Here is an 11643-nt window from a genome sequence, read left to right as displayed (position 1 = left end):
AATTTTCTTAGTTCTTATTATTACACATATTAAAGAGAATTATCAATGAGTTAGTTTTCAATACAAATTATCAAGATAATATTTTAGAAAAAATAACATATTATTTTTTAAATAATTAACTTTTTATTAATCTCTGTAAATTAATTATCTACTTTTTATATTTAGCATTCGACAATGTATAATTTTATATTTGTTCTAAATTGTAAACCCCGCTTGAAAGGGTAGACATGAGGATAAATTTTTATGCGTCTGGTTTTCTTGTAAATATGTGATCTCTTGATTTGAACTGGAAAATGCATTAGATTCTGTACGAGGCATGTTCATCTAATGCATCCTTTGGGGACTTGACCACCGTAAGATTCTCCGAGTATTTTGATTTTATCTGTTTTCCAAAAGTATTATCTGTTTCTTGTTTAAAAACCATAGAACATGGAAGTATCTAGAAGTTGTAACTTGTGTCTATTCTCTCTATTTTTTGGAGCATTTTAAATTAAAAATTAATTTTCTTTTATTTTCATTAATGCCAAAGTTGTAAGTTTTTCATTAAGTATTTAACTACAGCCATTTTATTATACTTCTGCGTTTAAAGAACAAGTACTTATATACTCACAACATAGATGCCATTTACTCCTTTCAACATAACTGAATTTCTTTTTTGCTATTTTAGTGTTTTATTTCAGATTGCAATCCTATTTTCTTTAATCTGCGTGCTTTTCTTATTATTGATTATATTGCATTTTCAACATAGAAATTTAAAATATTTGTTTTATTATCACTGTTAAACTACAATCAATCTAGTTAGCCATGAGCTAATACTATGATTAGTTCATTAACTATCCCAAAGCCTTTCAGCTTACTATGAAGCAAGCACAGTTCAATGGGACCACCATCACCACCTTGTGCTTCTGCCAGAATCCATACTGATGTACATTGTATTTGGATCATTTGAGCTAATAATACTAAATAAAGACAAAAAGTAGCCCAAGAAAATTAACAAGGCTTCCATCAACAAACATTAAAGCTGGTGCTATACAGAAATATTGCAGCAAGAAACTGGGGAGGTGCCTTCAAACACAAATAGCTACTTATGCCTTGACCTCTTCTCCACTCTTGGTGAGTGCTCTTGTTTGGTTCTTGTTTGGTGACTTTTTACGTTCCTACTGTTAACAAACTCTGAGAATGATGGAATTGGCGGCAACTTTGTCTCTATTGATGAACTTTCGATCGGTAAGTCGAGTGGGGAGGTTTCTAAGTAAGCAGTGGCATGAGGCCCGTTGCCAGCCCCTTCTTTCCCAGAAGGATCTGACAAAGGTGGCGTTGTAAGGGGATTTTCAGCTTCAGACAATACAATCGTTGATGAGGAAGCGTTAGTCCCTCCAAGGCGACTTATCAGATCGGTTGAATTTGTAGTTGACAGCCACCTAACAGTACTTGCCACCTGTGAATAATAGAATGATTTGCCAACCTTCCCATACTTCTTGTAGCATTCATCTTCAAGTAAAGATGCCGAGGATTCCACTTCAATCCTGGAAAACCAAGATCAGAGAAAAGCTTGTATCTCAAACTAATCGTGGCTTCTATTCTTGGGGGAAAAAAAAAATGGAAAAAGGGCACTCTGAGAAATCTACAGACGCATTCGCATTAATGGTGAACTGGAATGTAAACCTAAACAAGCATTTTAAATGTCAAATGAATTGCGGACTTCTTGTGTCAAGCTCCTTTTGAATCACCGTGCAAGTGCGTTTGTTTGTTTGTACATTCTTTTTCCGAGTGGGTGGGGGTGGAAAGTGTAGGATTGAAAGAAGAAAGAACTCAAACAAGAAAGAGGGGCACTGATCTTACTTCAAGTTTTGGAGCCGTTGCTGGGCCTGCTTTAGAGAATTTTGCAGTCTTTCCCTGGTTGCTCCTCTTATTGTATCAGATATAGCATTCTTGTCAACCTTGTTTCTCTGAATCAAAATAGGAACGAATGATTCCGTGGCGGAGCGAGGACAAGGTAGTTACATGCTGTAACCAATCACTTTAATCGTGCTGATCAAAGAAAATAAATATACAGATATGAAAAATGAACTATCCAGTCTTCCGTTGTTTAGATTGGTGAAATAACAAGTTCAACACATTAAGTGGCCATATTATTGGCAGGTCAAAAAGGGTCGAGACATAGAAGAAAAAGACGCAACTTTTGAACTGCAACTATCCAGCTAGAAGATATAAAAAAAATCAACCTGTTTATCAGCATTTTCATTTTGATAGTGGTTTTCTTCAGCACGTTGTAACAATGCGATTTTTTCATTCACTCCCAATCTGGATTTGGACTTTGATCCGGTTAGGTTGTTGACAATCTCAGCACCATCTGCAAATCAAAACTTATCAATTTAAACGGTACACCAGCAAACTGCTCTCATGCCCCCGTGCCCATTTTTGCGCCCATTGAAAAACCAAGCAGCCTTAAAAGAAACCAGTACACCCACCATCTGAATCAGATATATCTTCATCCGATCCACTTGCTTCTTCATCACGATTCCAGAATTCAGATACTTGTTCTTCGCCAACTCCACCTGTTGAACTGAAAAATGGAAATTACATGCATCTCTCAGGTAGCTTGATTGATCCCATTAAACCAGCTTGAATAACATATAGTGTTAGCAGGATATTGACCAGAAAAACTCAGATGCTGTGGCCATAATTCAAAGCTACTAATTAAAAGTCTGACCAAGCAATTAGCAATTGACAAAATGAAGTTATTAAACTACTTTAAAGTCCAATCAGTGCGACCAAATCTGGCATTCTACTTTTAAATGGACTTAAACATTATCCTCTACCTATTCAGCCTATCACTACCAACATCATATTAGTTTGTCACACAAACCTGCCGGACTGTCTATGAATCTATACTTAAATTTTTTTGGCTTTTCAACTTTGTCCCCATTCAAAGAAAAATAAGATTTAAGCACAAATACAATAAACACCTGGTGATAAAGACTCGAGAGGAATTATTTTTTGGGTGTAAAGAACGGGCAGTTGCTACGTCCTCCAAACATCTAGCAATTAAGTTTGGATGTCTGCAGGCATCACATGATTTTCCACATAATGATGCAGTGACCTGCTTCGAAAAGACGCAGTAGAATGCTCAACTTGAGTCAGCATGAAGATCATATACATCCATATTATCTATAACCATATCAATTTTATTACCTGCTCCCCAAAACTCTCAAGAATCTTTTTCCTTCGGCATCCAGATCCTTCACAGTATTCAATCATCTGCATGGTTCAAGTTTAATTTCTACAACTAAATGACATGGAGTTATTCAAAAAGTATTTGGGGATTTTGGTGTCACCTGACTAAAGTCAGCTAGGGACCTTTCGGATGATTCTTCCTGAGAGCTTGATGACTGTGACTTATTGCTTCGGGATTTACTCAATATAAATTCCTGCCATATATTATAATTTAAAAAATCATGTCAAATATGAACACTCAGGCAATTTTCTTTTTTCTTTTTATTGGCAACAACTGCTCAGACAACTTGAATACAAATGGTGATGACAACTTCAGGATAAATCAGCCAACCATTCTTTTGCGATCATCTACTCCATAGTACAACAAACTTGTAGATGGCAACTGATCACGACCTGCCCTGCCTGACTCCTGATAGAATGCTTCCATTGACTTTGGAATATTAAAGTGGCACACAATTCTGACATCCTTTCTGTCAATGCCCTGATGTATAACAAAGCATTACTAGAAAATTAGATGAACTTAAAAAGTATTCGCAACAATCTTTCACATATAAGTTCAAGAGTCAAATTACGGTAAATCAGCTTACCATTCTAAATGAACACCAAAAGCTCAGTAACTGTGTTTGCAATAGTACAGCTCCATGCAGAAGACAGGACAAAACGAGATGAATAAATCACAAATTCATACTAACAAGTACAGATCTTCATGAAAAATTTAGAAACAGGTGCATCTTTAATGGAACATTGTCTGTGATATTCATTTGGCACGTTTTCACAATCAAGCAGTTCAGTTTGACACAGTATCACGTAATTTGGCTGACAAATGGCCAAAAAGCAGGAAAAAAACAAAGCAAAAGGGCATTAAGAAAGTTGAATATAAATGGTGCAGCACCAACAGAAATGGCTGTATTACTCATCAAAGTCCGTCCATCGTTTCCATGGAATGCATTCATCTTTATTAGCCAACCAAAAAAAAAAAAAAGCACATTAAAGACAATTGGTTTGCAGCAAATTGTGGGGGCATTCAAGTGCGTGCGCAAATGCATGTCATCCTCCACCAATTTTGCGTTAAAAAATGTGGCACAATATCCGACCACTAGGATTATTAAGTCCTATGCAAAAGCAAGCTTGGTGCAAATTTGAAAAAGGAAAACTAACCCAAAAGCAACAGTGGCAACAACAACTTGTATCTTGGAAGAAATCCAATTATCCAACACAGAGGTCCGCAATTTATTATTCAACCCTGCATGATAGGCTGACGAGGCAAGGAGGAAAATATATATCATATTATTTGGTAGTTGTGAGCTCATTTGCAAAGGCGGAGAAAAGAAAAAGGGGTTTCATTACCAGCACAGGAAATGCCATTTTGCATTAGATGAGCTGCCAGGTCATCACATGTTGAACGCTCAAGGCAGTAAACAATTGCACAGACATTTCCCTTAGATTTTAGCATATTGGACAGATCAGTATAAGCATCTTCCAAAAGATCTTTGTATCGAACTGCATCATTATTGAGTTTATTCAAATACATGCACATTAATAAATACTGATATGTTGGCAAGAAACAAAATACCGACATCTTTTTAGCATGCCAAAATTCATGTAGGGAACTGATCTATTATGTTTGTCAATGTGACACGGTGGAGAATTGTTTCATGGTCACAAGCATGCCAAAAAAGGCATATATGATAGATACAATTGAAATAATATTTAGAAGCACACACAAAGCAGGCAGCACAAACCTTCATAGTATATATTAGGACGATTAAAAGATGACTTTAGTATTAACGGATTTTGCATGTTCAGTGATTTTACCACATCCTTCTGTACCCTGCAGGGAAAAGTGAAAAGAAAAAATAAAAAAAGAATTAATTCCATAATGTGAGCATTCTCTACCCAAGATAGGAGCCAGAAAGGTCATGATTGCTAGCCATACAGGATTACATGAAAAGTGAAACGAATTCTGTGTGAATGAAGAGATTTGTGCCCCTACTAGTGTATAATAATTTTATGATCCAGTTATGATATAATGGTACCAAAGGTCCCAAATGAACAACTTTGTGATCATATTAGAAATATAGTGATTGTTGAAGTTGCAGAAAAGTCTAGCAAATTAGAACCTTACAATTTTCAAGGTATTTTGAAAAGATTTAAACAACCTAAGAAAAGATTACAACACAAGACCTTCAAGAAGAAATTAACTTATACAGGAAGCAATACAGCAATTAAAATAGAATGATGCAACTCTAGAATGATATTTTAACATTAATGGGAACACAATATGTCAATAAGAGAAAAAGAAAAACACTTCACAAAAGAACTCCAAATTACAAGACAGAGAATAAAATTATTTGAACTTTGTCTAAAGCACAGGTTCATATCTAGCGATTAATGACAAACTTTGTGCTTAGTTCATCGTTTTCAATTTTTTTATGATGTTCATCAAAACATGCACCTCATCCGCAGTTATTATTGAACTGAAAGCTTATAATAGCTTTGTTGTAACTCAGACATGAAAATACTTAGTTGAGATACAAGCTCTGGATTGCATCCGGCAAAAACCCTGCCTTATACAAGACTATTTGCGGAACTTTTGAACTCTTCACTATGCAAATCCATTCATCATTGATTATCTTAAACATGTTCTTTTGCCCTCATTTTGCTTTTCAAGAGATACTTAACCCATATTTACAGATATAAAACTTCAGAAATAAAAATGAAGAATCAAGAAACTTTTTTTCAAATGTTGTTGTCAGTTCAATAAAGAAACAGCATCAAATTGCTTTATTTTCTAACAATGGCTTGTTACATTTAATCCTGTCAAATATACTGTCAACATATATATATATATATATATATATATAATAAGTTTCATTTGAAAAGGTGCATCAAGAAAACTCACTTAGGAGCAGCTGTAGCAGTCAGAGCTAACATTGGCACATCCAAAAGTTGGTCTCTCAAGGTTGAAAGCTTACGATAGCTAGGCCTGTTCTCCAGTAGACAAAAGATTTATCTAGCATGAGAATAAATAACTTAACACAGCATCTAATCCACACAAACACAAACATGCACATGCAGTTGGAGAAGTTTAGCCTCATGCCATCTTCAACTTACATATCTTTTAGCGAAAAAAGTAATATGTCCTAGTTTCTGGTTGTCACCAAACTTTTGGAACTAGCCGTTATTTTCATTTACAAAATAAAAAATTATGGAAATAGTGTATTAAAGCCATCCAGTAACTATTTAAAATTCAAAAATTACTTATCATTTTCTTAGTTTTGAAATGACTAGAAAGTAAGATATAGAAATAGGAGTTCCTGAGTAGTTACATGAAGCTATGAAGTTAAATGTAAACTACTAAAACATTAAATAAATCCTTCCTAATTTTGTATCACCCTTTCACATATGCATAGCACTCCAACAATAGAGATTGACTGATAGATAAACTCCTAAAGGCAATGATAAATTATACTTCTACAAGATTATACAATAATAAATACTAGGAGTCCGAACAATGATAACCTCTTAATGTATTAGGAGTTCTAATCCATTAGGAATTCTAAAAGGTAGGATTCACAATAATCCTACTCAAACCCTTAATCAGGCAGGTTTCCCATCTGTAGACTAGGGCACCTAGACATTTCACCACAATTATTAAGGTTACACACTTATACTCAATACTCAATTGGGATTCAATATGTTCGCAAAAATTAGGATATCCTTTCACAACATCCCCTGTAGATGAACTATAATTCTCAGAATTCTTCAACCTACTTTCTATGAGTGGCCTCATATCATTCTCCCATATTATTTGTCCTGGGCACATTGTCTAAACCAACAGCTTTTAGAAGTCTTCAAACTACCCCGCTCTACAAATTGGGCTGCACAATAAGGCATCCATCAAAGAAAATCTAGTTCTGAAGTCTTAAATATGTCTTTTCCTCTCAACCCAAGAAATGAACCTCACCAATTTGTGAAAAATTAAAAACGCTACCTTAGGTAGGGATCAAACCAAGATCAGGCGGTTCCACCCTAATCCTCATCGAAGTTCACCTCTTTGAACAATCAGTTGCCGTAACTAATTCCAATATGCAGGAATAGTGAATGAAAAGTGTGCAAACTTACACGTGAATGAAAAGGAAGAGGGTGAGGTAAATCTAATCAGGCATGGGCCTCATGACAATAGGGATCTAATTGTCAAAAAAAATTTTTGCCTATGTAGAAATATTGAGCCCTATTCAATTTATATGATGATTTTTTTTTTTAATTTATTCAGTGAGTGAGGAAAGAGAAGTGGAAACAGGACCACTGACTTATACTGTCAAGCTCCTTCATTTCTATCTATAATATGATAAAATAATATCAAGTACAAAGATAGTACAGATACGGCTAGTATAGGCCCAGTCCACTAGTAGTTGACTCACACATAATTTAACTTAGCCATAACACTATTCTAATACAAGTCTACCAGAAATTTTCTAATTCAAACGCGCCATATTATATGACAAACCTGAAATCATGGCCCCAAGTTGAGATGCAATGTGCCTGAAAATTTTGGAAGAGAAATCACTTGGTAATATATAAAATTCCAGCGTAATAACACAAATGATCTTCCAAGCTCACACCTCATCTATGGCAATGAGATTCAACAACCCTTTAGCATATATCTTTTTCAGCTTTGACATAAAACCCAGCGTCGCTATCAATTCTGGAGTGACATACAGCAGCCTTATAGAAGGCTTTGCAGAATCAAGGTCCTCATAAATCTTCAAAAGAGATAACAGAAAGTCACCTCTGAATTTTAACATAACAATAAGGAATATGTGAAAAATTGATTAAATTACTACAAATAAATATGGCAGGGAATGATCATTGCCCTTTCCTTGCAGATACCAAGACCCAAACATTATTTATTTTCTAAGGAAAAAAATAAGTGCGTTTATGTACAGAAAGTAACTTCCACTCCAACAAATATTAAACGAAAAATAAGTTCTCATCATGAACAAAGGTCAGCAACATCAAAGATGTGGCATCCCAGAAAGTTTAGCAGTTTCATGAAGAAGCTTGAATTGAGCGATCCAATTATTTTACTCCATATGAAGTTGAATTTATTCAAATTTCTAATACAAAAATCCAAAATTCTGAGAGAGTATAGATTAATATCATTCATATCAAAGGTCATACTGATGTATAACAAGTAGATTATATGCAGTGAAATATTAACATCCTGACAATCCACCTTATTTTTTGCATCGGCTGTTTGGGTTGAGGAGAGAAATTCTGCAGCAATTCCTTTCTCTTTTAATGACATCACTTGGTTTTCCTAACTTAAAGAAAGAATCAATGAGCCAAAACTCAATTCGCAGCTCAAAAACTCAATGCATAAAACAAACACACATTAGAGAATAGAGATAGATAATATATACTCACCATCAAAGCTGTCAGTTAAAAAGAAGATCAAAAGCGAGAATCAACAGCGGGTCTTCTATCACAAATAACCAATCAAATTATCATGCAGCATTTAGCTCAGCCAATCATGTAAACTTCAGAAAAGAAGAACATTATTCACCTATTAATGGACAAACAACAAGAACTATTCCTGTTTTAGCCAATGCAGGGATCTGATAACATAACGACTTCCCCCCTCCTGTAGGCATAAGGCAAAAACAATCTCTTCCTGCACCCAAAAACAATAATTGCTATATCTTACCCAAAATTAGAAAGAGAGGGAACAAAAATCCATTTCAACTTACAACTTAAGTAGCTCCAAAAAAAAAAAAAAAAACTTAGGCAGCCTCATTTGGTACAAGGGAGATGGATTCATCTCCCACTTTCTTTGTGGAATGTTTATTATATCCTTGTCATCATTTTTTTTTTGGCCGAATATTCTTGTCATCATTACTACGCAGTATTTATTCTATTTGTTTGAAGTTGGAATATGACAATTATTTTGCATCATCAAAATCACTTTTTTCATCATGTTCATTTCCATTCCATGTAATGAGCCACTCTTCACTTCTCTTCTCCCAATCATTGTATAAATAAGTTAGAATAACATACTAGGCCAGCCTTTCGAAATGCTTTTGTTCTCAGACTCTTTCATTTGCTACGTTTACAAAGCAACAAAACCGAGTATAGCTGCATGAATCAACCGAGTACAGCTGCATGAATCCAAAGTTTAAGAAGCAACTTACCCGAATGTACAGCTTGAATAGCCTCCAATTGCTTGCCCCTAAAATCAGGATAACCAAAATGCCATCTTAAAAGCTTCACCAATGCTTCCTTCCCAGATAACACCCTCTTCTTATTATCATGGGTCTTACTTTCTACGTTTTTTAAGGGCAAAGAACACTTGTCCATTGGATTCCCGACCTGCGAAACAACACAACGTAAAACTATTCGTTACTCGATCAATTAATCACAAAAAAATAGAACATTTCAGAAGATTTAAAAAAGAAGGCGAGATGAGAGAATTCAAACCTTAAGTACAATCGCTTTCGAAGCAATAAAACACGAAAAATGCGAAATTTTGAGCGGAGGTTTTCCTTCTTCTGCAGACACAGTTTCGCACGCGGTTGGCGCTTTTTTGGTTTTTTTGACGACTGTTTTTTCCCCTGGTTTCCACTTTCCACTCCAAGGATCTGAACATACTGTCCGGTAATTTCAATTGCAATTTTTATTTTTCATTTTCACATGTCATATTTTGAAACAATCACAAATAAATACCCTAAGAATTATGAAATTATAATCGGTTTTTTTTAATTCACAAAATTACTGTTAGGACTAGATTTTAAATATAAATTATAAAATATTAGGAACAAAAATCAAAATTGTTATAAATATAATAATATCGCTGTGGATGTCTATATATCTCCTATTATTTCTTATATCTCCTATAATCTCTAATACCTCATATTATCTCTTTATCCCACAATTATCTCATATTATTATGTAATCTGTAGATTCTATCAAAGGTGTAAAACTGTACCTATAAATAGAGATCATATATAATGTATTGAACACACTTGAATAGAATAAGAAGTAATCTCTCTTGTTGATTATCTCTTTTTCTGTATGATTCTTCTCCATATTTCTTCTTTATTTATAACACATTATCAGCACGAAGCTCGAACCAAGGTGCGTATGATATACTTTTCTATCCCATCATAATGTTAGAGCATCATCTTTAAGGTGCGTATGATATACTTTTCTACCCCATCATAATGTTAGAGCATCATCTTTATTATTTTTTTAGAGTATCATTTGTTCTATTCAAATAAAAATACATCGACCATCATATATATGGTGTTTCAAAGTATCCGTATTCCTATTCAATTTATCTAGGATAATCTGAGCCATTATATGGAATTAAAAGGATTATCTACCGTTATTTTAAACATCGAGTTCCATGGCCATGATTAGAGATTTTGCTTTACTTTTTAGTGCTATAATTTAATTTTGATATAGATATTATATCTTCCGAACTAATTATGATAAGATGATTTTTTTTCTCCCCCTATATTCCTTATTGACCTAACGTCATTATTTTGATAGAACTCGAAGTTCCAATGGATACCAGCAGTATCCTTAAAGAGTTACCATTTAAGGTTAAATGGCCAAAAGCTATATAATTCTAAGTTTTCATCTCATTGAGATTAAATAGCCAAAAGCCATATAACTCTGATTTTCCATTCTTTTCAAATTAAATGGCTAAAAGCCATATGATTTTAATTTTCTATATTATAGCCAGAAACTATACAACTTTGAGTTTTTATCTTATGGCTAGAAGCCATATATATATGGTTAATTCTTTATTTTTTTAAATGGCCTGAAGCTATATATATTTGATATTTTACCTTATTAAATAACTAGAAGTATTTAGGTATAAATTTTCCATCTTATGACTAGAAACCATATATATTTGATTATTGTTATCTTATTAAATGGCTAGAAGCCATATAATTTCAATTTTCTATTTTATGACCAGAAGTCATATATATATTTAATTTTTTTATCTTATTAAATGGCTAGTTGTCATGGAACTTTGATTTTCTATCTTATTATCAAAAGCCATATATATTTGAATTTTTTTATCTCATTAAAAGGCTAGAAGCCATATAACTTGTATTTTCTATTTTATGGCCAAAAGCCATATATATATTTAATTTATCTTTATTTATATATATCATATTGAATTTCTTATTTTATGGCCAGAAGCCATATATATATAATTTTTCTATGTCTTTTTAAATGGCTCACATCCATATAATTTGATATTCTATCTTATGGCTAGAAGTCATAAATATTTAATTTTTTATTATTTTATTAATCGGCTAAAAGCTATATAACATCAAATTTTTATCTTATGGTCAGAAACCATATATCTCTATTTTTTTAATTCTAAAA

The 11643-nt window shown here is 33.6% G+C and overlaps 1 protein-coding gene across 8 annotated transcripts; it reads right to left on the bottom strand.

Annotated features, from left to right (window-relative positions):
- Nucleotides 1-747: 747 nt before the first annotated feature.
- On the bottom strand, nt 748-9808 carry LOC114725072 (ATP-dependent DNA helicase Q-like 3). Of its 8 annotated transcripts, none has more exons than XM_028911525.1 (20): nt 9749-9808; nt 9432-9609; nt 8807-8914; nt 8668-8675; nt 8477-8560; nt 7863-8003; nt 7748-7782; nt 6140-6223; nt 4980-5068; nt 4585-4737; nt 4396-4492; nt 3825-3828; nt 3569-3718; nt 3339-3431; nt 3196-3261; nt 2970-3103; nt 2472-2566; nt 2226-2353; nt 1843-1949; nt 748-1526 (listed from the first exon to the last, which is right to left on the bottom strand). In XM_028911525.1, exons 2-20 carry the CDS (start codon nt 9595-9597, stop codon nt 1082-1084), a joined length of 2187 nt encoding a protein of 728 aa, XP_028767358.1. In that variant the 5' UTR covers nt 9598-9609; nt 9749-9808; the 3' UTR covers nt 748-1081. The 8 variants fall into 8 exon arrangements, with proteins under 8 accessions (XP_028767358.1, XP_028767357.1, XP_028767359.1 ...); XM_028911524.1 differs by having other exon boundaries at nt 9718-9800; XM_028911526.1 differs by having other exon boundaries at nt 9727-9775.
- Nucleotides 9809-11643: the final 1835 nt, after the last annotated feature.

The sequence above is a fragment of the Neltuma alba genome, unplaced genomic scaffold (assembly GCF_004799145.2).
Source record: "Neltuma alba isolate B1F8T4 unplaced genomic scaffold, ASM479914v2 tig00012221_pilon, whole genome shotgun sequence".
Lineage (NCBI taxonomy): Eukaryota > Viridiplantae > Streptophyta > Magnoliopsida > Fabales > Fabaceae > Neltuma > Neltuma alba.
Note: the sequence above shows the minus strand (reverse complement) of the source record. Positions and strands in the feature narration are given on the sequence as shown.

Excerpts from the sequence above, each read along its gene's own strand:
- LOC114725072 (XM_028911525.1), bottom strand. The coding sequence starts at position 9,597 with ATGGACAAGTGTTCTTTGCCCTTAAAAAACGTAGAAAGTAAGACCCAT. Across the intron at positions 7,783-7,862 it reads ATCTCATTGCCATAGATGAG|GCACATTGCATCTCAACTTG; the intron begins GTGTGAGCTTGG and ends CAAAATTTTCAG. Across the intron at positions 6,224-7,747 it reads ACTTGGGGCCATGATTTCAG|GCCTAGCTATCGTAAGCTTT; the intron begins GTTTGTCATATA and ends ACTGGAGAACAG.